The sequence below is a fragment of the Eulemur rufifrons genome, chromosome 4, assembly GCF_041146395.1.
Source record: "Eulemur rufifrons isolate Redbay chromosome 4, OSU_ERuf_1, whole genome shotgun sequence".
In the NCBI taxonomy this organism is placed as follows: Eukaryota; Metazoa; Chordata; class Mammalia; order Primates; family Lemuridae; genus Eulemur; species Eulemur rufifrons.
The window spans coordinates 84176979-84203389 of NC_090986.1; the positions used below are offsets into that span (position 1 = coordinate 84176979).

General features: G+C 62.0%; 1 protein-coding gene across 1 annotated transcript; it reads left to right on the top strand.

Annotated features, from left to right (window-relative positions):
• Nucleotides 1-1325: 1325 nt before the first annotated feature.
• Nucleotides 1326-25034, top strand: TMEM255B (transmembrane protein 255B). The gene is made up of 9 exons (XM_069466968.1): nucleotides 1326-1509; nucleotides 2511-2653; nucleotides 5377-5439; nucleotides 12226-12315; nucleotides 15810-15890; nucleotides 16996-17081; nucleotides 18336-18495; nucleotides 19651-19794; nucleotides 24838-25034. Exons 1-9 carry the CDS (start codon nucleotides 1326-1328, stop codon nucleotides 24976-24978), a joined length of 1092 nt encoding a protein of 363 aa, XP_069323069.1. The 3' UTR covers nucleotides 24979-25034.
• Nucleotides 25035-26411: the final 1377 nt, after the last annotated feature.

Genomic DNA, 26411 nt, shown 5'->3' on the forward strand with positions numbered 1-26411 from the left:
GACGCGCCTGCTGCGTCAGCCGGATGGCAGGGGCGCTGTCAGGTTAACGAAGCGACTCCGGGTTTGCACGTGGATTTACGGTCCTGTGAAAGTCCTCCCCGAGCACCAGCTCTGCCTCCCTCCCTGGAGGCTGCGACCTTCCGCTGCCCTCACGCTTCGCTGGCGGGGTGGCAGAAGCGTAAATCTTCAGATGCCGACTTCTGGAGTGTGACGGACGTCGGCGTGTGACCTCGCCGGCGGCCCCCACACTGCGCCCCCGTAGCATGTGCACGCACAGACACTGGCACACGTGCATGCTCACGCATTGTGTTGATTGTTCAAATTTTGAAGTAGGAAGACGTCAGTGTGTTTTTTTATCCCTATTTTGTTTGGAGTCACACAGGATCTAGATAATTTAGCTTCCAAGAAACAAACGAAACGAAACAACCGCCCAGCCAGGTTCTGCGTGGAGTTCCTCCCCCGTCCGCCTGCCCTCGCGTGGAGGTTGAATGACCGGGCAGAGCCTCTCCGGGAGCTAGAGGTCGCGCTGGGAAGGCAGTTAGTTAGAGGCAGGCCGGGTGAATGTTCTTTCTGGTTTGCTTTCTTGAGTTCTGTGACACTTAGAATTAGGCTTGGCTGCAAATAGCAGGCATCCAAATGCACGGCTTATAGTCCAGAGGTTTTATTCTGGCGCAGTAAAGGTTGGAGGTGGACGGCTTGGGCTGCCTTTCTGCTCTGCTCTGCCCTTCCTGCCGTGCGGCTTCCTGGCTCAAGCTTCCCTCGTGGAATGGCTGCTGGGGCCCTGCCTCTGTGTTCACATCCTGTGCAGCAGGGGGGACAAAGGGGACAGGCCTTTTCCAGATACTTTCTGTAGGTCGTACCCAGTGTCCTCTGCTTAGCGGTTACCTGTCCAGAACTCAGTCTTCCACCCCTAACGGAGTCTGGAAATTGTCACTTTCAGCTGGGCACATTCCCACACCCAGCCTGGGGGCTTTGTGAACACGCGGGAGGGCAGGGCTGCCGGAGACCATGGCAGTCTCTTCACGCGTCTCGGCTTTCTCCCAGCTGTCCCTGTTTGGTCACTGGCTTGGTGCTGAGTGAGGCCCTGGGGGTGGAGAGACCAGAGGCTCCTTGCTGTGGGCGGCAGGGGGACAGCTCAGTGCGAGGCCAGCAGGCGGCACTCGCGGCGCAGGGGAGGAGCGTGGCCTGCGAGGCCGGGTCCGGGGCAGAGGCGAGGGGCTCCTCATTCTGGAGCGTGTGTGCCGACCAGGGTGCTGGTCATGCGCCGGGCACACAGCACGTGCTCAGCCCGCCGCTGGCTGGGTGTTGCTGTGTGGGCTGCAGGGATGAAGGCCTCCAAGGGCAGCGCACACGAGTGTGTGAGCTACGCTGGTATCAGAAGGGAGCTGCCCACACTACCGGTGCTTATTGAGCACCTGCTGTGTACGGCACCGTACAGGCATGAGGGCCACCGTGGGAACAAGGCAGACTCCCTGCCCGCCTCCCTGGGGCAGGACGGACATCGAGGACGTACTGTAGCAAGTGGAGAGTGGCAGGGCCAGGCCCAGCCGGGCGGAAGGAGGGGCTGACCTGCGGCAAGGCCTGGAGCCGAGATGGTGGCCAGATGTGGACAGCTGGGAAATGCTAAGGCCAGAAGTGAGCAGGGCGGAGCCAAGCAGGGCCTTGGGCTGGCAGGGTGTTTGTGCTTTGTCTTAGACACGGTGCATCTAAAACCCCAACCTAACTGTCCCCAGCAACAACTAGGGCAACTGTGTGCTGAGAACACAGGGCAGGTGGGGTTCAGGCACAGTGCCATCAAGGTGCACCCTCTCGGCCCCTCTGTCCTCAGGCTGGTGGACCTTCTGGTTTCCATGGCACCAGCAGTGAACCAGGGCAACTTGCTCCTCGTTCATGTGGAGGGAGAGTGAGGCTTCACTTCCCACAGGCCTGAGGCGCCTGTCCACGCTGCCCACTGACTGGGCTGGACACTGACTGTGGCTGGCGAGGCCGCAAGTGGACTGACGCAGGCCCGGGCCCCTGGGGTGCAGCTGGGGGGTCAGTTCAGGGCTGACGGCCGATGTGTGTGGCAGGACAAGCTGTTGAGGCCACTGAGCATCCTCCCTGCTCCTGCCCCAGGGTCTGCTGTGGGCCCCAGGACTTAGGCGCCTGTGTGCTGCTGGTTATTTCGTGTTCTGAACACCGGCAAACCCCACGAGACCCATGCAGGTGGTGGGGGGCTCCTTGCAGGTGCGGGGCGGGGGCCATGTGGGTGGAGACCTGCAGTCTAGGAGATGCAGGTAAAGCCGGGGAGTTGCAGCTGCCTGGAGAGGTGAAGGTGGTGAGGGGTGACCCCTGGCTTCCCAGGCTGAGAAACGGGGCCAGGAGACAGGAGGCAGTGGGGTGAAGGGCTGGTCTGAGGGAAGAGCGGAGGCCAAGTGGCCCAGGCCTCACCCCCTAGTGAGAAGCGTCCCAGGACGACCTCTGCCAGCCCCAGGGTCTCGATAACGGCCTCTCGTTTGTCCTCCTCCTAGAAGGGTTTGCGAGAAGGAAGAAGACATCCCTCTGGTTTGTCGGGTCTCTGCTGGCGGTGTCTGTCGTCATACTGACCGTGGGCCTGGCCGCCACCACCAGGACGGAGAACGTGACCGTGGGCGGCTACTACCCTGGCATCATTGTGAGTCCTGGGCGGGGGTGGCATGGTGGGGGTGGCATCCCTGCCGGCTCGTGGAACTGGGGGTGTGGGGTTAGCAGGACCCCCAGGACGTCCACGTCCCGCTCCCCAGAACCTGCGAGTTGGTGGTTGTGCGGCAACGGGGGACCCAGGTGCAGGTCAGCTCCCCTCAGCCTGGGCGTGGCCTCCACAGCCGGCTGGAGCAGGGGCCAAGGAGTGAGGGGCCGCCGGAGGCTGGGCCTGGCCGGAGCCCCGGGGCACCCAGCCCTGTGTTCGCTCTGCGAGGCCACGCAGCCAGCTTAACCCATGGGACGTGGACAAGTAGCTTTAAAAGCTCCCGCCAAGAAGACAGGGCTTGAAGATTTGTCCTAGTTGGCCATCGGGGAGCAGCAGAGGGTGGCACTGACACGCCCCAGCCCCCGCAGGTGGTGGGCAGCCCCAGCACGCGGGAACTGACGCAGTCTACTCAGACCTGGTGAGGACTGCTCACCAGATTCAACATGATCAAGAGTTTTTAACCACGAGTTTACAGCCACTGTTGTTAGCAATGGAATTTGCCCCAAGTATCTGATTTTGCGCAGCGAGCCTCTGTCGGAACAGCCTTTGCTCGGCTGTGATGCCCTTCAAATGCACCAGAACCCAGGCACCATGTCGTAAAGTACCGAATCAAGACATTTTTAAACAAATGAAGCTTATTTAATGTCATTACTTACAGTACAAGTATTGTCAAGATGAGTTGTAATATTGATAATTTTAACAAAGATAAAAGGTTGTTGGCAATCAGAATTTAGAAATATCTTATAAATACTGTTTGTTTTATCATTATACTATCCTTTATGTATTTCGTTTTTGTTTTATAAAGCTACCTTATCTACATGTATGTAATTTATCAATGAATACAAGTAGAATCTGCAGAAAAGTTCGTTGGTGAAACTGCGTGGGGCCGGCGTGTCTTGTGTGCGGGGGCTTCCCCTCCTGTGTCCTGGGTGGGGAGGGGAGCCCAGAGGTCACAGGGCGAGAGGTCGTGAAGATGTGTCATCCCAAATTATTTGCAAACTGTCAAGATTAGCCTCAAGTGTTAGTTTTTTTGTTTGTTTGTTTGGAGACAGAGTCTCACTCTGTTGCCTGGGCTAGAGTGAGTGCCGTGGCGTCAGCCTAGCTCACAGCAACCTCAAACTCCTGCGCTCAAATGATCCTACTGCCTCAACCTCCTGAGTAGCTGGGACTACAGGCATGCGCCACCATGCCCGGCTAATTTTTTCTCTATATTTTTAGTTGTCTAGTTAATTTCTTTGTATTTTTAGTAGAGACGGGGTCTCACTCTTGCTCAGGCTGGTCTCAAACTCCTGACCTCGAGCGATCCTCCCGCCTCGGCCTCCCAGAGTGCTGGGATTACAGGCGTGAGCCACCGTGCCCGGCCAAGTGTTAGTTTTTTTGTTTATTCTGAAGTTTCACTTATTTGAGATTTCCCACCTTAAAATCACATTCAAACTCAGGTGGTTAGTGCCGAGCCACGGCCCGTGGAGAATCTGTTTTGTGAGCGACGAATGGACCGGATGCCGCCCGCGGTTGGGTTAACCCGGACGGTTCTGGAAGTGAGCCCTGCAGACACCAGCACCAGCAGCCTGAGGAAAACGCGTTTCAGTCACTTCTGCGCAGATTCTGCCTCCAGCGTGGAGACGCGAAGGAAGAAGCTGCTCCCAGGAAGAAGTGGCCTAGAACACGAGAACACCTCGCCATTCTGGAAAAGGACTTTTTTCAAATCCCCCAAAAATAAAACTTAGCGAAACTTAGCTATATTTTAATACAGTTCTGTGGGAGTGGAATTTTCGTAGTTTTGAGCTGCAGAGTTGAACTGTGGTATTTTGAAGCAGAAGATGAAGAAATACTCATCTTATCCCTTGAGAAGTCTCACATCGTTGGTGTCAGTCACCACAGTGAGTGCAGAGAGACGAGTAACCGTAGACAGGAATTAAATTGATACCATGGCCTTGGAAACGCCCATACCGCCTCGTCCCTGACGTCCCCGCAGCAGTGTGACCAGCAGGGCCTGTCCTGTGTGTGGCAGGCGTCACCACAGACCTCACTCGGCCTCTGTTGAAAGGGTTTGTTCTGTAAAACTTGGATGCAGTCAAAGGCTGCACTCAGGGATCCAGGGGCACGTGTGGCCCCGAGGCCGCGGGTCCCCACCCGCCGATGGCCCCCCATTGCTCCCCAGCATCGTGTCTGCTGGGGACGTGCCAGGGACCCGCCCAGCCCCCTCCCTTGGCACCCTCGCACGCTTCCTCGCTCCTCCCACCCTGGGCTGAGGGGCCACGTGCTCCCTGAAGCCAGAGCACAGCGGGGCAGGTGGCTGGGTGGCGTTGGCGGCGTCCCCCGGTGACGGGCAGCTCTTCCCGTGAGACGCAGCTGTGGTTTCCTGACATCTTACTGAGGGGTCTCTTGGGGATTCGGGAGACAGCCCCAGTCACTCTGGGTCCCCAGGAGATGTCCCTGGAGGAGGAGCACAGAATGCTCCCTTCCTGCAAGCAGGAGTCAAGTGTCTGAGCAGAGAGGATAAGACGGTCGTGTTCCGGCAGCTTCTCCTGCATCTGAGCTCTGAGCACGAGACGCCCCAGCCCAGGAGGGGACGCGGCCTCACCCTTGGGTGGGTGCTGCTCTGTTCGTGGGCGTCTGCGGCCGCCGTGCTGACTGACGCTTCTCGCTTGTGTTTCCTTTGGTCTCAGCTGGGCTTCGGATCTTTCCTGGGAATTATTGGCATTCACCTGGTGGAGAATCGAAGGCAAATGGTAAGAAAATACGTTGTTTCTTCCAAATGTGGGTGGTGGGGAGTCTCAGCCGCTCAGCAGAAGTCACTGCGGCTGCAGCTGGTCCCTAAGAAAGGTCCCCGTCTCGGCCCACGCGCTGTGACCTCAAGGGCCGCGCTGAGGTTCCCGGCCGTAGGCTGCAGGGCTCGGAGGGCGCGTCCACACCTCAGGCTGAGCAGCACTGCCGGGGACCCTGCCTGTGTGCTGGGCCGCAGTGGAGCCCCGGGCAGTGGGCTGGGTGTCGGGGGTGGCCAACTAAACGTGGGTGAAAGCACCTCTTCCTCCTGGGACAGTGGCCCCGGAGCCTCCCCTCCCACCCAAGTCCAAGCTAACGTGTGGGCTCGTTGGGCCGAGGGAAGGAAAACCAGAGGGAGCTCGTGGTGCCGGCCGCGGGGCGCAGACTGGGGACCAGGACGCTGCCTGCCCCTGATGGCCGCACCTGCGGGCGTGGAACGGCCACAGGGATGGGTTTCAGCTGGGGTCTGCTTTGTTGGTGCACCGTTTGGGGGACTGTAGCTCTGAAAATAAACTTGAGTTAGGTTTGTGAATTTGCTGCTGTTCTCAGCAGGTGGGCGGTGTTTCCACTCTGCCGGGCACCGGCCAGGCCCCGCCCGGGGGTGGACCTACCGCCTGCTGTGCGGGCTGAGTGGGGCGGGCGGCCCTGGCAGGGGGGCGGGATGGCTGCAGAGAGGCTGGGATTCTGGCAGACGGAGCTCTTGCCCTGCACGTTGGTGACGCCGCCGCAGCTCTCCCCGTGTTGCCCAGAGTGGGGAGGGCCCCGCTTGCTCCTCGTGCGTCGGTCGGGGCTCCTGAGGCCAGGGCCACAGCTGGCCGGGGCGGCACAGGCGTCACACGCCGGGCCTGGGGAACGGGGGCCGCGCGCCCACTTTGGAGCCGGTGCCCCACGGCAGCCTCTGGGCCCCAGGACTGCGTGTGCCCGCGGGGGCGGGAGCAGCAGTTCCGGCCTGCAGACTGCAGGGCCCACGCAGTGTCCCCGAGGAGGCAGAAGCTGGGTGTGAAGCTGGTGTCTGGCCACGAGCCAGGTACACAGGCGTGGGGGCCTCAGCGGTCCTTGGAGGCCTGTTTTCTTTCGTTTAGTGAGATACAATTCACATTCCGTAGAACACACTCATTTAAAACGTACAATCCAGTGGCTTTAGTGTAGTCACAGATGTGCAGCTGTCACCAGGGTTGATGTTGGACATTCTGTGACCTCAGCGAGAAAACTGCCCTCGGCTACACTCTGACCCCACCCAACCTGCCTCGAGACCCTGCCTGGACTTGGTGTTCCTGGAATAGTGCGCGACACGTGTCCCTGTGTCTGCTCCCGTCACGCAGCACAGCGTCCGCAAGGTTCACCCCCGCTGTGGCGTGTCTCGGAATCCCCTTCCTTTTTGTGGAGCAGCAGCACTCCAGTGCATGGACACCACGTTCCGCTCACGCGCTCGGCAGTTGGTGGGATCGCGGCTGCTTCCGCCTTTGGGCCGTTGCGACTGACGCTGCCGTGAACGTTGGTGAGCGAGCGTTTTCATTCCCCCTGGAAACACACCTGGGCCGCGGTCGCAGGTCAGAGGGGACTCTTGGGAACATACCTGGGCCGCGGTCGCAGGTCAGAGGGGACTCTCGGGAGCACACCTGGGACGCGGTCGCAGGTCAGAGGGGACTCTCGGGAGCACACCTGGGCCACAGTCGCAGGTCAGAGGGGACTCTTGGGAGCACACCTGGGCCACAGTCGCAGGTCAGAGGGGACTCTTGGGAACACACCTGGGACGCAGTCGCAGGTCAGAGGGGACTCTTGGGAGCACACCTGGGCCGCAGTCGCAGGTCAGAGGGGACTCTTGGGAACACATCTGGGACGCAGTCGCAGGTCAGAGGGGACTCTCGGGAGCACACCTGGGACGCGGTCGCAGGTCAGAGGGGACTCTCGGGAACACACCTGGGCCACGGTCGCAGGTCAGAGGGGACTCTCGGGAGCACACCTGGGACGCGGTCGCAGGTCAGAGGGGACTCTCGGGAGCACACCTGGGACGCGGTCGCAGGTCAGAGGGGACTCTCGGGAGCACACCTGGGACGCGGTCGCAGGTCAGAGGGGACTCTCGGGAGCACACCTGGGACGCGGTCGCAGGTCGGAGGGGGACTCTTGGGAGCACACCTGGGACGCGGTCGCAGGTCAGAGGGGACTCTTGGGAACACACCTGGGCCGCGGTCGCAGGTCAGAGGGGACTCTGTGTTTCATCATTCGAGGAGTGGCCTTGGTTGCCCTGTTGTAGGTTCCCAGCAGGCAGGAGGGCTGCGGGTTCTCCGCGTCCTCACCCACACCTGTTGCTGTCCAGCTCTTTGATTCTGGCCACCCTGGGGTGTGCAGTGCTAGCTCACTGTGGCTTTGTTTGCATTTCCCTGATAACTAAAGATGTTGAGCGTAGTTTCATGTGCTTGTTCGACATTTGTGTTCTTTTCAGATCTTTGGCCCACTTTGAAACTGAGTTGTCAGAATTTTGTGAGTATTCTAGATACACATCGCTCGTCAGATACGTGGTTTGCAGATACTTTCTCAGTTCTGTGGATTATCTTTGCTCTTTCTTGATGATGTCTTTTGAAGCTCAAAAGTTTAAAATTTTGATAAACTCCAATTGATCTATTTTTTTGTTGTTGCTGATGCTTTTGGTGTCACGTTTAAGCTTCCTCTGCCAAATCCCAGGGCACGAAGGTTTACTGCTGTGTTTCCTGCGAGAGCGTCATGCTTTGGGTCTGTGAGCCTGTCCGAGTCAGGTTTTGCGTGTGGCGTGAGGAGGGGCTCACGTTCATTCTTTTGCCTGTGGGTATCTGGCTGGCTGAGCACCGCGTGTTGAAGAGACCGTTCTTCCCCGTGGCATGGTCTTGGCTCCCCTGTTGAAAATCAGCTGCCTGGATACGTGGGCTCGTGTAGACTCGGTTCTGTCCGTTAGTCTGTGGTCTGTCCCTGTGCCGCTGCGGCACCGCCTGGCTTAGGGCGGCTCGTGGTGCGTTTGGAAATCGGGAAGTGCGAGTCCTCCGCGGTGCTCTTCTCTCCCGGGGCTGCTGCGGCCCTGGCGGTTCCCTGTGGAGTTTAGAACCAGGTTGTCGCTTTCTGGGAGGCGCCAGCCGGGATTCCGGTAGTGATGTCACCTGCAGCTCAGCTTCGGGATTGTCACCGTCTTAACGAAACTGTCAGCCCTCCTGACCTATGAATACGGAATGTTCCTCCGCTGATTCAGGCTGCCTTTAATTTTTTTCCAAATGTTTTGTAGTTTTTTTAAGAGTATAAATTTTGCACTTGTTTTGTTAAATTTATTCCTAAATATTTTATTCTTTTTGAGGCTACTGCAAGTGGAACTGTTTTCTTAATTTAATTTTTGGATTGTTCATTGCAAGTCCTCAGAAATACGGTTGATTTTTGTATCTTGCAACCCTGTTGAACTCATTTATTAGTTCTAGTAGTCTTTTAGTAGATTCTTTTACGTACAAGATTTTTTATGTACAAGATCACGTCACCTGCAAATAGAGACGCTTCTGCTTCCTTTCCGGTCTGGGTGCGGGAAGCCCATTGCTGTGGCTTCAGTGAGCAACGTGGGCCTGGAGCCCAGGAGTGGCAGCCGCCGCCCGCGTGTGGGTCCCGCCAGCGGGGCTTTCCCTGGTCCCGGCGAGGACGGCGCCAGACACCAGGGCGGGGCCGTGGGCGGGCGGTTGTGGGGCAGCACAGCTGATTCTGCCTTCGCGGGGGAGCGTCCTCCTGGGCCGTGTGCTTCACAGCTGCACGTTAACGCGGCCTCTGCGGGGGCGGGAACCTGGTCCCCGACTGCGGACTGTGCCGTGTGGCCGTGGGAACTTCCTGCGTCGTTCGAGCCTGGGCCCCTCGCTCGCAGGTGGCCGGGAACCCTGGAGCTGGGCCTGTGACAGCTCTCAGCAAGGTGGTGGCCGTGGTTGTGGGCCGTTTTTAAGCACATAGATCTGTCACATGTTCAAGTTGTCTCAAAAGGAGGCCAAGAAGGTGTCAGCTAAACAGGATGGTGTATTTCAGATGCATCCACGTGTATGTGAACACTTTTTTCCTGATTTGTTTTTATTTTACATTTTTAGCATAGACCACTTGAAGCAAGTGGAGCAGCACAATGGGCTGGCTGTCTGTCACGCAGGGCCACCGCCGTCGGCCCTCGCCGGCCCCGCGCTGCCCCCGCCCCTCCCCCGTGTTGTTCTGAAGTGAATCCCAGACGTGGCCTCGTTTCCTTCGTGATGTTCTGCTCTGTTCCCTCTGTGGGTGGCATCTGATGACTGGACGCATCCTGGTGACCGTTGTCCCTGCCGCTGTTGTGTTGTCTCCAGTGGATGCAAAGGTTCCCAGGTCGGCCCAGGGGAGGCAGCAGCGGCTCCCTGAGCCCCTCCCTGCAAGCGCAGGGGACGCGAGAAGCCGCAGTTGTGAGGCGTGGGGGCCTGCCCCGGTGAAAGGATTTTGGAAACTTCAAGGTGATGTTGTTCATCTTTAAGCCTCCGTGGCTGGGAATCACGCCGGCCACGGTGGGTGCCCTTGAGGAGACGGCGGACAGGCTGTGCGCTTGCGGGGCGTCCTGGGCGGCCGGGCGTGACGGGCCCTGTTCTGACACGGGAGCACCCGGGCAGGAATGGCGGCACAGCGCTGCTCTCTCCTCGACGCGGCCCCTTGACCCACGGCTGGGCCACGAGGAGGGGACCGTGGGAGGCAGCGTCCGCCCAGGGACAGCAGGCGGCTTCTGGCTGGAAACAGGCCGCCCAACGAGGTTCCGATACCTGATTTCCCCCGGGACGGTGGGGGCGCGGGTCGGAAGCCCAGCTTCCTACCAGGAAGTCTCAGAGTCGCCTGAGTCTTCCATGTGCTTGTTGTCCTGTATTTTTCGAGACAGCGACACGACGTAGCCCAGTTAGGTCTGATTTCTGCCAACTGTTTTCACACAGCTCTTTGCACAGGGAAAGAACCACACAGATTTCTTTCCCGAGTGCAGCGAAGGCCTTGCCTTGCCCTCGGCCCTGTGCTCGGGGCTGATGAGCTTCCCCTGCCAGCGTGCGGCACGGCCCGCACCCCCCCTCCCCCACTCTGCCCGGGGGACTCCTTGCTCGCCGGGGCTGGCCGAGGCCCGCCTGCTGTGACACCAGAGCTCTGGGCTTGCGCTTGGGGACGGTGGCCGTCAGCCTGGTCAGATCTCCCGCCTTGTCTGTCTGTCCACACGCGGGACAGCTGTGCCGCGGGACAGGCTCAGGCATCGTCCAGTCAGCTGACCCAGAGCACTTATGGGGAGCAGCGGATTTGAGAGCCGCCATGGCATCACGGAGCGCTGAATGGAATCACGAAACGCCAGGACTGCGAGGCAAGGACGGGGCCTGTGTCCGCTTCCTCCGTGCCGTGTGGCAGGACGGGAGCCGCCGTGTCCTGTGGGGACTCCAGAGCGTCCGTGACGCCCACGGGGGCATCCTGGGCCCAGATGGGAAAACCAGGGACCAGAAAGGCGCATGGACGCCCCCGTCAGCACCGCAGAGACCCCGAGAGGGGGCGCGGCAGCACTGAGTCGCTCGGTCCGGGGAGGCGAGTTGGGCGTAGAGGGAAGGGTCCGGTCCGAGGCCCGAGAGCCGAGTCTGCGGCCCACCTGCGCCCTCCACTGGCCGCTGCGAGTCCAGACGAAGCTCAGAGCTCGGGGTGTCAGCCAAGGTTTCTGCCACCCCCGGACCCTGCGCAGACTCGCCTCCCCGCACAGACCTCGGGGCGTGTGTGCTGTGGACGTGCGTGCGCCTGGCGTCCGAGACCTCGGGACATCTTGTCTCATCTGTGGCCGGAAGTTGCCTTAGAAGAAATCCATTTGCCCGCAGGTTAGGAGCATCTTTCTGTAACTCGGGGACGGTGCCAGCTTGGGCAGGCCCTTGGCACAGTCGCCGGCGCCGTGTTTGCTGGCGTGGGTGCGGTTGGCGCCCTCGGCCCCAAGCGGCCGACACTCGGCGCAGGCTGGGACTGCGCCTTGAGGGATGGCCGTGGTGGGAAGGACAGGACCGTTCTTACGTCACGGGGGAGGCCATGATGGTCCGAGCGGGGAGAGCAGGTGACAGAAATACACGTCTCTCACACGCTGGCTCCCGGAGCAGCGGGCGGGTCCTGAGGAGCCCACATTGTGTCTTCAGCGAGCTGCCCGCGGGGAGCAGGCGGCCGTGTTGGGTTGGCTCGCGTCCAACGTGAGCCCCGTGAGGTGCCAGGCTGAGAGCTGGGACTGCTGCGGCTGTGACGAGTCTCTCGGGAGGGACTGACAGGGTCCCTGTCCCTGGGGGTCTGGTCTTTAGGGTTTGGGGTGGGACACCCTGTTCTCCAGCAGAGTTTGCAATGGCAAGAACTTGCGGACGTTTGCACGTTCATCGTCAGCACTGGTGGAATGTCCACGGTCGACTCTTCTGGCTCCAGACTCCAAAGGCAGGGCTTGCGACCGTGTGTAGGGTCCATCCGCTTACTTAAGGAGATCTGTGGCGAGCACACGTGTGTGCGGTGTGTGACTGGGCACGGGCACCACGGCTGTACACACAGCCTGAGGCGTGCGCAGGCGGCTGGCACCAACGCCACCCCGTGCAGCCTGCCCCCTCGCGTCCTGTGCGCGAAGCCCCCGAGGACACAGCGCACGGCGGGATCCGGGCCGGGGAGGGCAAAGCGCGAGTCCTGCCCAAGGGCACCCCGGTGTCAGGGTGGGACTTTGAGGGTCTGCGTGTGACACGCATTGGGGAACCTGTGCCTCTGCTTCGTTGCAGCTGGTGGCGGCTGTGGTGTTCATCAGCTTCGGCGTGGTGGCGGCCTTCTGCTGCGCCGTGGTGGACGGCGTGTTCGCAGCGCGGCACATCGTGAGTACTTGCTCCCTGTTCGCGCTCGCCTGCTGGGGTCAGAGAGCATCACCACAGAGACAGAATTTCGTCTGCAGACCCAGTCCAGACATGGAGACTGCTGCCCCACCGCGGTGACAGTCGTCTCCTGGCACCGTGTCCCCTGCAGAAGGGACGTCCCTCCTCACGGTCCACACGCCACACATAACACACCACATACCACACGCACGTGCATCACACACCACATAGACACACTGCACACATACGCACCACACATCACACACCACACACACTGCTTTAACACACTTGCAGCACCTCCTCACACACGACACATGCCACCACAAATGACACATCACATACACACCACACACACGCATGTGCACCACACACCACATAGACACACCACACACCACGCATCACACACCACATAGACACACTGCACACATACACACCACACACCACACACCACAGACATACCGCACACATACACACCACACATCATACACCACATAGACATACCGCACACATACACAATGCACACCACACACCACACACACATGCTGCTTTAACGCACTTGCAGCACCTCCCCACACATGATACGACACCACACGTGACACACCACACACATACAACACGCACACGCACGTGTACCACACACCACATAAACACACCGCACACATGCACACCACACACACACGCACCCACAGGCCACACGTTAGATTTTGTCACGCAGGCTGCTTGGCGGTCGTGTCACGGTGTCTCCGAGCTCTGGGGCTCAGCCTGTCTTCTCTAAGCCGAGTTCCCCGGCAGGGCTAGTGCCTCGGTGGGTAACGGAGCAGCCCCCACGCCTGGGACGGGCCCCAGCGGCTGTCCGGATAGCGCCCTGTTGGACCTAAGACGCTGCTGGCGGAAACACGGCTGCCCCTCCGTGTGCTGCTGGGGAGAGAACTGGCGTGAATCACGGTTCCAGCAGGGGCTGTGGGGCAGGTGCTCCTGCCGACAGACAGCCGTCTCCGCGTCCCTCTTGCGGCCGGGCCTGGACCCCTGGCTGGCGGGGAGGGGCGTGGTCCTCACCCCCATGTCCGGGCGCCCACTGTGGCCCCGACGTGGGGCCCAGCAGATGCCTGTGAGTGGGGAAGACACGGGCCGACGCCCAGAGACTGCGCAGGCTCCTTCCTGGTTCAGCCCCGCCAGGTGCCCCGGGAAGGAGGCGCGAGGGGAGTTGGGAGCTCGAAAGGTTTGCTGAGGCAGCGGCTGTGAGAGGCAGCAGGGCCAGAGGACGCGGCTGGAGAAGTCACTGGCTGTGTGTCTGCCGGCCGGCAAGGCCGTGCTGGGCAGAGGCAGTCAGGCCCTGCCCCCACCTTGTGTGGTCATGCCAGGGCCGCCCTCCCAGGGCGTATGTGCAGCACGGAGGCTCCGGGAACCTCCACACACCAGCCCTTGCTTGCGGGGACTGAGGGTGCATGTCCCTCCCCTCCAGATCAACCGTGGTCTGTTTTCTCCCCTTCCCCCCACCTAGGCGTCGCGCTGTGCAGGCCAGGCACTTGGCGCTCGTGCCGCCTGCAGGTGGGCGGCCCCTTCTCTCCACACCCTCCACGCCCTTTCCTGCCGCCCTGCGTCCCCTGTGGCCAGTGTCTGTCTCCCCGGGGGTGAGTGGCGCAGAGATGGGGTCGTGGTTCTGCTTCCCTGGTGCCGCGTCCCCTTGGAGCCCAGCCTGGCACGGAGCAGCTCTGTCCGGCTGCTGCCCGGATGACCCAACAAGTGGTCATCCATCTCCTGCCAGGGCTCCGTGTGGTAGTTTATGCTCCTTTCTTAAACCAGGAGGAGAAGCGCTTTGAGAAACTCTTGGCAGAGAAGTAAAACTAGATGTGGGTATTGGGGTCCCCACTCATTTGCAGACTGCAGTTCATGGTGTTTTGTAGTTTGTGGGTCTTGCTGTTCTCTACTGTAGCAATTGTACACACTTGTAATTGTCAGATTATTGGTCTGTCTCCTTCACTAATCTATAAATCCCCTAAGGGCAAGAATGGTCTTGTTTGTTATGCTCATATTAATAATTTCAGACTGTGTCTGCTCCATGAATGCTGCAGACGATGGATGGACAGAGAGTTGGATAGGGCCACTGATGGGTGTGTAGTCACGTGGTTGGCTAGATGGGTGGATGGTGGAAGGATGATGATGGATGGATGATGGGTTGGTAGATTAATGAATGGATGGATGGAAGGATGATGAGGGATGGATGACGGATGAGTTGATGGGGATGATTGGAAGGAAGGCTGGATGGATGGATGGTGGATGGAAGGATGATGATGGATGGATGATGGGATGGTAGATTAATGAATGGATGGATGGAAGGATGATGGTGGATGGATGATGGATGGTGGATGGATGGATAGTGGATGGAAGGATGATGATGGATGGATGGTGGATGGTGGATGATGGAAGGAAGGACAGATAGATGGAAGGATGATGGTTGATGGATGGTGGATGGATGGATAGTGGATGGATGGTGGCTGGATGGGTGATGATGGGTGGATGGTGGATGGTGGATGATGGAAGGAAGGACGGATGGATGGAAGGATAATGATGGATGGATGACGGATGGTGGATGATGGAAGGAAGGAAGGATGGTGGAAGGATGATGACGGATGGTGGATGATGGATGATGATGGATGGTGGATGATGGATGATGATGGATGGTGGATGGATGGATGATGGGATGGTAGATTAATGAATGGATGGATGGAAGGATGATGATGGATGGATGATGGATGGATGGATAGTGGATGGAAGGATGATGATGGTGGATGGTGGATGATGGAAGGAAGGACGGATAGATGGAAGGATAATGATGGATGGATGACGGATGGTGGATGATGGAAGGAAGGAAGGATGGTGGAAGGATGATGACGGATGGTGGATGATGGATGATGATGGATGGTGGATGATGGATGATGATGGATGGTGGATGGATGGATGATGGGTTGGTAGATTAATGAATGGATGGATGGAAGGACAATGAGTGTTTGATGACGGATGGGTTGATGGGGATAATTGGAAGGAAGGCTGAATGGATGCATAGATGATTGAACGATTAGCTGGATGGGTGGGTGGGTGGATGATTGGCTGGTTGGATGGATGCATCAATTAGTTTGAAATCCTTCTTACTATCTTCTTAGTAGGAAAAAAATGTTTTCTTCTAGGAAAAGAGGGGGGAGCCCAGGTGGCTGTGCTGTGGACTTGGGGTGCCCCTCTGAAGGTCCAAAGGCACCTCCCTTCTGCTGTGCTGTGATGATGGATGGAGAAGGCGTGTCAGCCCAGCCTGTGGGGACTGAGGGTGCCCTCCCTTGAGCTTCCCGCCATCCGCGTCAGGATGCGGGAGCCCAGTGCAGTCTCGCGCTCGCTTTCTCTGGCTGGGAGGCGTGAGCCTGGGGCGGACAGGCCCCAAGTCACCCCTGGCCACTCCTGACTGGAGCTGACCCATTCACTCCATCTGTGTGTGTCCGTTTCTCTAGGAGCCGCGGCCCCTCACCACGGGAAGATGCCAGTTTTACTCCAGTGGGGTGGGATACTTGTATGACGTCTACCAGACAGAGGTGAGCCAGGCCGCTTGATGCGTTTGGTGTTTACACTGGCCCCATGAGGTTTTCTGTGTCCCTGGTCGGCATCTGGAAGTTTGGATTCCAACGGTCCCCCTGTTAGAGGGTGGTGACGCTGACAGCTCGGCTGGTGTTTGCGCTGGCCTTGCTGTTTTAACACACCGTGTTTACTGTGGAGTCACAGCTGCAGGCGGGCTTCTCTGACACAGAACAGCCTGGGAATTTTTTTGTCCAGTTCTGTGTGGCTTTTCCGATTAGCACTTTTTGCGGACTTCATCATTGCAATAAAAAGCTAAGATGATACATTTACACTGTGGGCCAAGGACAGGTGCAGCCCGACTTCATTCTCCCTCCAGGTGAGTGAAATGTGGAGAACGGGACGGTGCGTGGTGGTGCCACCGTCTCTGGGACCATCCCAGAGGGCTGCTGGGGCCGCACCGACTGTCTGGGTCTCACGCCAGCGCTGCGTAGACTTGTCAGCTTGGCCAGACGCAGCCTCTCAGACTGAGCACGAAGGTCAGAGGAGGCGGGAACAGCTCCGTGGCTGACTCCCCACTGGCTGAACGCCCCACTGGCCAAACGCCCCGGCGTTCTGGGATTCCGCACAAACGGCCGGGAGGTTGTCGCGTGCTGGACAAGGCGGCATTCCCTGTGCCTTGGGCCAGGAGTGTCCCTGTGGCTGGGTCCTCCTGCGGCCTGTCCCCGGGTGGCAGGGAGGTGGCAGGCGTCTTCTCCAAGGCTGCCCTGCTGGAGGGAGCCCTTGAGCCTTGGGCCGTCCTGTTCCAATGTGCCCCGGCTCTCCAGGCCCCTGTGCAGTCCCCACCCATGGGCCCTGACTGCCACGCACCCTGGTGTCCTGTCCGGGTGGAAGCTGGTTCCCCCCACTCATGGGATCAGAGAGAGCTGGGGTCCCTGTCTCCTGCTAAGCCCTGTTTGTCGGGCTTTCTGAGGGAGCCTGTGTCCCCTGGACCCCCATGTGGCCGAGCCCGGCTCCTGCAGGGAAGAGTCCTGCACCCCGACCTCTGCTCCCATGAGGCGGCCCCGACTCGAGTGAGAACGCCGGGCCCTTGGAGGTGACCTGACCAGGTCTCTCTGCTCCCAGGTCACCTGCCACTCCTGGAACAGCAAGTGCCAGCTGAAGGTGAGAAGCAACACCTGCTACTGCTGCGACCTTTACACCTGCGAGAGGTGAGGGGCCTGCAGGGCGGGGCACACGCAGGGGCCTCCTTGCCTGGCGTGCTGTTTGCGAACCCCCACCTCGGCCAGCCTGCGTGTGCGGCCCCGTCCCTCCGTCTTCCGCAGTCCCCTCACCACGCGGAGGAAGGGCCGGGGCACTCACAGTGCTGCTGAAAACGCTTCGCAAGTCTCCACAGCAGCCCCTGGGGGTGGTGGGCTTCGGCCAGGGGGAGCCCCTCGGGGTGGTGGGCTTCGGCCAGGGGAGCCCCTCGGGGGTGGTGGGCTTCGGCCAGGGGAGCCCCTGGGGGTGGTGGGCTTCGGCCAGGGGAGCCCCTCGGGGGTGGTGGGCTTCGGCCAGGGGAGCCCCTGGGGGTGGTGGGCTTCCGTGAGGGGCTCCCCCTGGAGCAGCCTGCCTGAGCCCAGCCCAACTGGACAGCACCCTGTGCCCCTCCCCGTGGGCAGGCTGAGACCGTGGGGCCTCCGGCCCTGTGTGCCTGTGCCTGGCTCTGCCCACAGGCGGCGTCGGACCAGTGGGTGGTGGTCGCGCCCTCCTTGTGTCCGAACAGCCGAAACGACTGGTTCTGCACGTGCGCGATGGAGTAGAGCCCGTTATGTTTGCAAGTTGCGCCAGCAGCCTGAGCACCTGCGTGCACGGCCAGCGGGAGTGGAACGCTGGCTCCTTGGGGCCCCTCCTGGGGGTTGAGCTGCCGGCGCCTCCTCCGCAGGGAGAGGCTTTTCCTGTCTCCGAGCCAGCGGGCACAGTGGGTCCTTGCGGGCCAGGCTGCGGGCGCCAGCACGTCCCCAGTCCTCATGGGGGTGGAGATGGGCCCTCGAGCGTCCCTCGGGCGCAGCTGGGCCTGAGGCTCAGGTCTGGGTGGGGCCAGCTTTTATGCCCCGCCTGCCCTGAGGACTCAGCTGGCGTCACTTCCTGGGGACCACGAGGTCCGCCCCACCCCCCGCCCAGGCTCGTGGGCACCCAGACCCCCCAGGGGAGCTCTGTGCCGTGGCCGTGGCAGCAGGCCTGCGTCCGAGCCCACTCTGGCCTGTCCCAGCCCCCGGCCCTTCAGGGCCTCTCTGGACTGAGGCCCAAAGCCCCTCTGGTTCGCTGGCCGCCCCAGGCCGGCTCCCCGGGCCCAGCGCGACTCCCTCCCTGTCCTGCGCGGCGCAGTCGGGAGGGCGGCTGGCCGTGGTGTCCCAAGCGAGGTGAGGTCTGCGGACTGCGGCTCCCACGGTCGGGCTGGTGACTGCCGTCCCCTCGCTGTGCAGCGCAGAGCCCTCGCCCGCCTACTACGAGTTTGTCGGCGTGCGCAGCTGTCAGGACGTGGTCCACCTCTACCGCCTGCTCTGGGCCTCGGCCGTTCTGAACGTGCTGGGGCTGTTCCTGGGCATCGTCACCGCCGCGGTGCTGGGGGCCTTCAAGGACATGGTAAGTGGCGGCCTCTGCGTGGGCCGGCGCCCGGGTCCGTGTCCCCTGGGGTGGGCCGTCAGGTCTGCAGGGCGCGAGGGCGGCTCCCCCGTCCTCTGGGGCCTCTGTTCCAAACCAGACGTTCTCACGCTGTCCCCGCTGGCAGACCTGCCACCTGACCCCGAGAGGTGATGTCAGCGCAGGGGCAGCCCCCGGGAGTGCACGTCACGGCCCCCGGCCGGGACCCCTCCCTGCGGGCCCAGCGTCAGCTCACGGCCACAGCAAATGGACGTGGCAGCCGAAACCCTCCCTGGGTGATTTCTCGCAGCGAGTGGCCGCTGGCGGTTTTATGACTCGGTGGGGACCTCTCCCGCGACGCGCTGGGCAGCCTCTGGCCTCTCAGGGTGTTCACACTCCCAGACGAGGGTGGCGAAGCTGAGAGCCCCAGCGTCCCTGCTCCAGCCCTCTGGTCCCAGGTCTCCAGAGGGGGCCCCGGAGCCGACTCCACGTCCTGGGGGGCACTTTGGTCTCTGTGCGCCCGGCCCCTGTCCTCAGGGCCATACCCGCTCGGCCCCCTTCGGCCTCCCCCGGCACAGGATCTACTGGAGGCAGGGGTGGGAGGCCGGCCCTGCGCCCCGTGCCCGCCACACAGTCCCAGATGCCTTTGGCCTGGGAGCCCTTGGCCCCGAGTGGGGGACAGTGGCGGTGTGAGCCAGAGCCACGCTCCGTTCCCTGAGAGCTGTAACCGCCCGAGCGGGACCCCTGAGGCGTTTGGCAGACCCTGGTCTCACCACTTCCTCCAGGGGTCTCTGTGTCCCCAAGGCTGTGGCCACCGGCTCAGTGGATTTGGGGGGACCTCCCCGAGCCGTGCAGTCCGACCAGCCTGAGAGTGGTTTTCTTGCTTTTCCCAAAAACACACCAAAGGGCCTGAGCCGGTGTCACTCAGTGCGGTTGGCGGCCTGGGGGTCCCAGGGACAGGTGGCAGCACAGCCGGTCTAGGTGACAACAGTGTCCAGGACGCTGGGCCCTCCTTCCGGACCCGCACGGGAGGGACCCACTCCCCTTCCCCGGCTTGAGGACAGGGGTCCCCAGAGCAGGGTGGGGCTTGTGGCCGAGGGGTGCGGCCTCGGTGGGCGTGAGGGCTGCCGCGACCGCCTGTCTTGTGTCCTGTTGCAGGAGCCTCTGTCCCAGCTGTCCCTCGGGCCGTCCGCCCCGCCCCAGATCCTGTACAGCCCCGCCCAGCAGGTCCTGGCCTACGCGGGATTCTGCCGGCCGCCCGCCACGGTCCCGACCTGCTCCTCCTACCCGCTGCCCCTGCAGGTAGGGCCCGCGTCGCCTGGGGGGTCGCACGGGACGGGCTGGTCCTCTGGTTTAGGGAATGGGGTGTGGAGCCAGCCTGGGGGGCCGTTGGGGGTGACAACAGGGAGTGGCCTCCTCACAGGGACGGCTGACAGCTGGGGGTCTTTGCTCCTTGTGGGCTGGGGGTCGCGTGGTGGCCCCTTAGGTCCGGCCGCGCCCTGTGGGCATGAGCGGGCCCGGCCGCCAGTGGCCACATGCCTGTGAGCACGGCAGTTACTTAGGTGGATTTGCCAGGATCCAGCCAAACTTCACTTACAAAATGGCGTTTTTTTAGGGTTCCACCTGTGTAATGCTGTGGGCCTTGGGGCGCACCATTCAGGGAAGGGGCCCCATTTCTGCAGGAGCCTTGGCTCGGCCCCCGGTTCCACGCCTGGTCTCAGCTGCTGCTTTGAGTGCCGGGAAGCTGCAGGGCGTGGCCCGGGGGACAGACCCTGACCACCCTGCGTCGCTCTGGCCCCGCCGTGCCTCGGCCGCGCGCTCAGCTGCCCTTCCGTGGGGGTGCCAGGCACAGGGGGTGCCGCGCAGTCTCCGCCCACCGCAGGCAGGAGCGCCCACTGTGCGCCGGGACCTCTCCAGTCGCGCCCAGCGCCCCAGGGCCGAGCCGGGAGCCCCTGGTCCGCGCGGGTCCGGCCCCCCTTGTGGGTGGGACACCTGCCCCTAAGGCCGGGCTGACTGGGGGACTCGGCAGTGACAGCAGCGTCCCGCGCCGTCTGCGTCAGGCTGGCTGTGGGGGTTCACGACCCTCACACGTGTGCCGTGCTGTGCTTCTGCCCTGGGGCGGCAGGACGAACGTGGGGGTCATTTGTATTGAAGTCACCCGTCCGCGGGTGTCCCGCAGGGGACGCTCCTGACGGTTGGTGCTGGCAGGAAGCGAGGCCTTGCCTGGAAACGGCGGCTGCCTGGAGCAGGTTCGCACCCCCCGCCCGAGTGTCAGGTCCCCGACCCTGAGTGGCCAGGCTTGAGCAGGGTCTCAGTGCGCCACCGGACTGGGGGCCCGTGCCAGGGACGTCCTAGCGGGAGCAGGGACCCGGCCCCGGGACCGGTGGGGGGTGGGTGGGGATGGAGTGGCCAGCGTGGCCTCGGTGGCGGTGGCCAAAGGCCTGGTCTGGCCCAGCCCTGTGGGGACAGCCTTCCTCTCTGTGCCCGGTTTGCTACTCTCACCCTGAGGTAAAGCGGGGGCTCTGTGTGCCCGTCGGAGAGGCCCAGTGTGAGGGGGCCGTCTGGTCTCGTGGAGGGACTCGCAGGTGGCGGCCTGGTCCCCGTGGGGGGCTCCCGACCCGGGAAGATGAGGCCCCTCGTCGTGGGTGCTGGGGCCGTTTCTGGGACTGGGAAGGCGCTGTTCCTAAGTGGCCCTGTGGGGGCCACTCCGAGGGCAGGCGCATCCGGGAGGTGTGGCACAGGCCACCGAGCCCCACCCAGGGACAGCAGCAGGAGAGGGTGTGCCACTGAGGCAGCCGCCGCGCCAGGGTCCCCTGCTGCGCTCTGCTCGTCTTCTGCGGGAGGTTTGCGAAGCCCAGAGCTCGAGACCCCCTGGCAGGGCTGTCTGGGGGGATGCTGGGCTGGGGGCTCCCACGGGGGGTGGCCGCTGCCGCTGGACAGACGCCACTTGGATGGCACGGACGGCAGGAGCTGCGCGCCGCCTTCCCTCGTCAGCGCCAGGTGCCCGCGGGGACGGGATGGGGAGAAAGTGACTCCGTCGGCGCCTCCCTCCCGTCAGCTGCTCTGGTGCCGCGTGTCTGTGCGCAAGCTCCGGCCAGCTGGGGTGCACATGCCGCCCGGCACCTGCCCCTGCTGCAGGGCTGGGAAGCAGAGCCCCGTGGGGGGCAGGTGGGGGGACCCACCGCCGTCATAACACCCGGACTGTGGGCCGCGGGGGCGTCTGTGTGTCCCCCAGGGTGTTGGCGGCCTCCTCTTCCATCTCGAGGGCTCTGGCTTTTCACAAAGAGCAGACACCCCCTCTCCCTCCCGGGGAGCCCACGCCGGCTCTCGGTGCCGGCACGTGGAGGCGCGAGGCGCGTCCCCGCGGGTGCACCAGTGGCCGATGCCGTGGAGAAGGCCGTCTGTGAGGGCTGCCTGCGCTCCCTTAGGAGGAGAGCAGGAGAGAGGCCGCTTTGTCCCCCAAGGAAGTACGTTTAGTCTCTGCTGAGGTCATTGGCAGCAAGACGTGCTCTCAGTCACAGACGGCTGTGGGCTGGGGTGCTGCTGAGCAGTCCGTGAGAAGGAAAATCTCGGGGGTCCCTGCCCTGCTCTGAGCCCTGTGCGCTGGCCCAGACGCAGGGGCTCCTGGGCATCAGCGGGCTCGTGCGCAAGGACGTGGCACAGGCATCACTTCTGTCCCCTCACTGAGACATTTCCTGTCCCTTCCCTCGTGGCTCCTGGGGTTCACTCTGTGGTTCCCGGGGCTTCACTCCATAGTTCCTGGGGTTCACTCCATGGTTCCTGGGGTTCGCTCCATAGTTCCTGGGGTTCACTCCATGGTTCCTGGGGGTTCACTCCATAGCTCCTGGGGTTCACTCCGTGGTTCCTGGGGGTTCACTCCATAGTTCCCGGGGGTTCACTCCATAGTTCCCGGGGGTTCACTCCATGGTTCCCGGGGGTTCACTCCATGGTTCCCGGGGCTTCACTCCGTGGTTCCCGGGGGTTCACTCCGTGGTTCCTGGGGGTTCACTCCATAGTTCCTGGGGTTCACTCCATAGTTCCTGGGGTTCACTCCATGGTTCCTGGGGTTCACTCCATGGTTCCTGGGGTTCGCTCCATGGTTCCTGGGGGTTCGCTCCATGGTTCCTGGGGTTCGCTCCATAGTTCCTGGGGTTCACTCCATGGTTCCTGGGGTTCGCTCCATGGTTCCTGGGGTTCGCTCCATGGTTCCTGGGGTTCGCTCCATGGTTCCTGGGGTTCGCTCCATGGTTCCTGGGGTTCGCTCCATGGTTCCTGGGGTTCGCTCCATGGTTCCTGGGGTTCGCTCCATGGTTCCTGGGGTTCACTCCATAGTTCCTGGGGTTCACTCCGTGGTTCCCGGGGCTTCGCTCCATAGTTCCTGGGGTTCACTCCATGGTTCCCAGGGGTTCGCTCCATAGTTCCTGGGGTTCACTCCATGGTTCCCAGGGGTTCGCTCCATAGTTCCTGGGGTTCACTCCATAGTTCCTGGGGTTCACTCCATAGTTCCCGGGGGTTCACTCCATAGTTCCCGGGGCTTCACTCCATAGTTCCTGGGGTTCACTCCGTGGTTCCCGGGGCTTCACTCCATAGTTCCTGGGGTTCACTCCGTGGTTCCCGGGGCTTCACTCCATAGTTCCTGGGGTTCACTCCATGGTTCCCAGGGGTTCGCTCCATAGTTCCTGGGGTTCGCTCCATAGTTCCCGGGGGTTCGCTCCATAGTTCCCGGGGCTTCACTCCATAGTTCCTGGGGTTCACTCCATAGTTCCCGGGGGTTCACTCCATAGTTCCCGGGGCTTCACTCCATGGTTCCCGGGGGTTCACTCCGTGGTTCCCGGGGGTTCACTCCGTGGTTCCCGGGGGTTCGCTCCATAGTTCCCGGGGTTCGCTCCATAGTTCCCGGGGGTTCGCTCCGTAGTTCCCGGGGGTTCGCTCCGTGGTTCCCGGGGTTCGCTCCGTGGTTCCCAGGGGTTCTCTCCATGGTTCCCGGGGGTTCACTCCCTGGTTCCTGAGGGGTCACTCCATGGTTCCTGGGATTCACTCCATGGTTCCCGGGGGTTCACTCTGTGGTTCCCGGGGGTTTACTTCATGGTTTCCAGGGTTCACTCCCTGGTTCCTGGGGGGTCACTCCATGGTTTGCTTGGCTCCTTGTAGACAGTGAGGAACACCAGGACGCCATAGGGGTTGAGCCAAGAGCCCCCAGCAGAGAATGTTCTCTAGAATGTTCTCCAGGGCTCCCCTGTGCCCTGGGGCCAGAAGGGTGTGTACATCTGAGGGAGAAGTGGACGGAGGCTGGCCAGGGTGAGCCATTGCTCCTGAGATCCACGCCGTAGTCCCTGCCGAGCGCGGTGGTGGTGAGGACGCTCTTGCCGGCTCCTGGGCTGTGCCCGGTGAGAGGTGTGGACAGGCAGGCTGACCATTCAGCATCACGGCACAGCTGGTAGAGCAGAGTTTAAAAAAGTCATCCCGAGTTATGTGAACAAGGAGTCTGTTTATTTATTTAAATACTGATTTTAAGAAGGAGTTTTTTATCCTAGAATTTAAGGAGAATAAAGAAAAAAACTAAAAGGTTTGTTGGCAGATGGAGAAAGGCTGGAAATGTCATTGATTTGAGAACTGCGCCGTCTCCCAGCACGCTGCTCATGGCAGGACGGCCTGCGTGAGCGTCTGTGCTGATCGGGGTTCTCGGGGGCAGACCCGGTCGGGGTGGGCGCACGTATGAGCAGAGGCCGCCGGCACCGGCGACGCTGGTGGCTGCAGGTCTGGCACCCGCAGGGCTGGGCCGGCCACGGACCGGGCAGCCGACGCTGTAGCCGGGTCCCTCCTCTGCGGGCTCTTCGGTCTTTTTCTCTTAAGGCCTTCGGTGGGCGACGAGCCCCCTATAGGGAGGGTCACCTGCTTTAGTCAATGCCGGCGGATTTAAATGTTAATCTGATTTGAAAGGTGCCTTCACAGCAACGCCCAGACTGGCATTTGACCACATCCCTGGTCAGCGCCGTGGCCCAGGACACAGAGCAAACCATCGCGCCGCGCTGCAAAGATCCTGCTTTTGGTTTTCTCCCTAAAATGTGAAGTGTTGGGTGAGCCCAGGGCCCCAGCTCCCAGTTGCCCGTGTTGGTGTTGGAGTCAGACAAAGGCTGGCGGCCTGAGGGGTCCCGGAGCCCCGGGTGTGCTGAGTGGACTCTCCCGGGGGTCCCCCCACGTGGCTGTGACGCGGAGTTTGTGCCAGGAAGGCCCCAGTGCGGCCCCCGTCTCCAGCCTCGCTGGGCCCGCAGGACCTGGGTGACCCCACGTGGACGGCGGGGGCAGGTCCCACCCGCTGACCGGGACCCTCTCTGTCTGTTGCAGCCCTGTGGCGGCTTCCTGGGCCAGGACGCGCAGCCTCCCAGCCCGCCGGCCTCCAGCTCCGGGCCTCCGCCCCAGGCCCCGCCGCGCTACGCACCAGCCTCTTTCCTCCCGGGGGAGAAGCCACCCCCCTACGCACCCTGACGCACAGGCGTGGGTTGGGACATGTCCCTTTAGTTTGTTTTTGTTTTTTTCTTAAAGTAGGCTGTAGAAATCCTGCGTTTGTGGCCAACCTCCTAGAGAATCCAGAAGAATGTTCTGGAAGTCTGCACTTTCCTTCTGTCTTCTATGGCGAGGAGCGGCGGGGAGGGGCGGGAAACAGGCCCCGCTGGCGAGTCTGGGGGCACCAGGGGTCGCGCCTCTCCCAGCACGTGCGCCAGCACCAGGCAGGACTGAGCTCCCGCCTGGAGCTGCTAGTTTGCAAGCTGCTGTTCTGGTGCTTTGTCACGGCTTACGGGGACAGTCCCCCCTCCCTAAGTACCACGGTTGTGTAGGGAAGGCCCGGCGTGTCCCTGCGGGAGGCTTATTTTCTAAGGAAGTGTGCTGTGTTCACACGCGTGTGTGTCCGTGTCCCCACAGAGAGCCAGGGACCCCGCGGGCCCCTCAGTGCCGTGCCCGACATGTGCTGGGATGAGAAGACGCTCTGACTCCAGCGCCTGCTGCTGTCTCAGGCGGAGGTGGCGGAGGTGGCGGAGGTGGCGGTGGTGGCGGAGGTGGCGGAGGTGGCGGAGGTGGCGGAGGTGGCGGAGGTGGCGGTGGTGGCGGAGGTGGCGGAGGTGGCGGAGGTCTGTGTGCCGTGGCCTCGCCAGCCCCGGGGCGCACACAGCCTCCCCTGTGGGGATTGGGGGGGTGGGGGGGTTCCCACCCGCACTGTCTCCCGGGCGGGCTGTCCAGGCTTCGGCGCCCAGCTGAGCTCCCCACATCTGGGGACCCCCTTGCCGGCACAGCATGTGACCTCTGCCCCGAGTGGGGTGGCAGGAGGGCGGTTCCAGGCCCCTCAGCTCGAGCCTGGGGCCGCCGCCCTCCCTGTCCTGCCAGGCAGACCCCGTGGCTCGGCCGAGCGCCCAGGAGCCGCCAGACCCTGGGCAGAGGGACAGGCTGGCATCCCCCACATGGGCGGGAGGTCAGGACGGGCTGCCCCCAGGCTGCCACTGTGGTAAATTGATTATTTTGAGCTGAAGTTACTGGAAAAACAGCGAAGGCAGAGAGGCTTTCTCTGAACTCCCGGAAGACAGTCCTCCAGCAGGAGCTTGCGGGCGGCCAGCCGGGAGTGTGGGTCCCCCAGACGGGCTCCCGCAGCCCCGTCTGCGTGTCCAGGCCCGTTCCTTCCTGACAGCTGCCCACTGTCCCCTGTGTTCCCCCGTGGAGATGCGTGTAGGCTCCCAGACCTGTCCCCCGGGCCACCCACTCTCTCCTGTGACGCCCTCGTGTGTGGAATAAACGTGTGCACTGTGTCGCCCGTCCGCCTGCCTGTTGCCAGTCGTTTCATGGGACCAGCTGCCGTGCCGGGAGGGGGCACGGGGGCTCCCCCGCCCAGCCCGGGGCCTGTGGGGGGAAAGCCGACAGAGGTGGGTGAC

What these genes read in the sequence shown, in the direction of transcription:
- TMEM255B (XM_069466968.1), top strand. Translation starts at nt 1,326, where the DNA reads ATGAAGGCCTCCAAGGGCAGCGCACACGAGTGTGTGAGCTACGCTGGT. An exon ending in ATGACGTCTACCAGACAGAG is followed by an intron (nt 15,891 to 16,995) that starts GTGAGCCAGGCC and finishes CTCTGCTCCCAG; the next exon opens with GTCACCTGCCACTCCTGGAA. An exon ending in TGGGGGCCTTCAAGGACATG is followed by an intron (nt 18,496 to 19,650) that starts GTAAGTGGCGGC and finishes GTCCTGTTGCAG; the next exon opens with GAGCCTCTGTCCCAGCTGTC.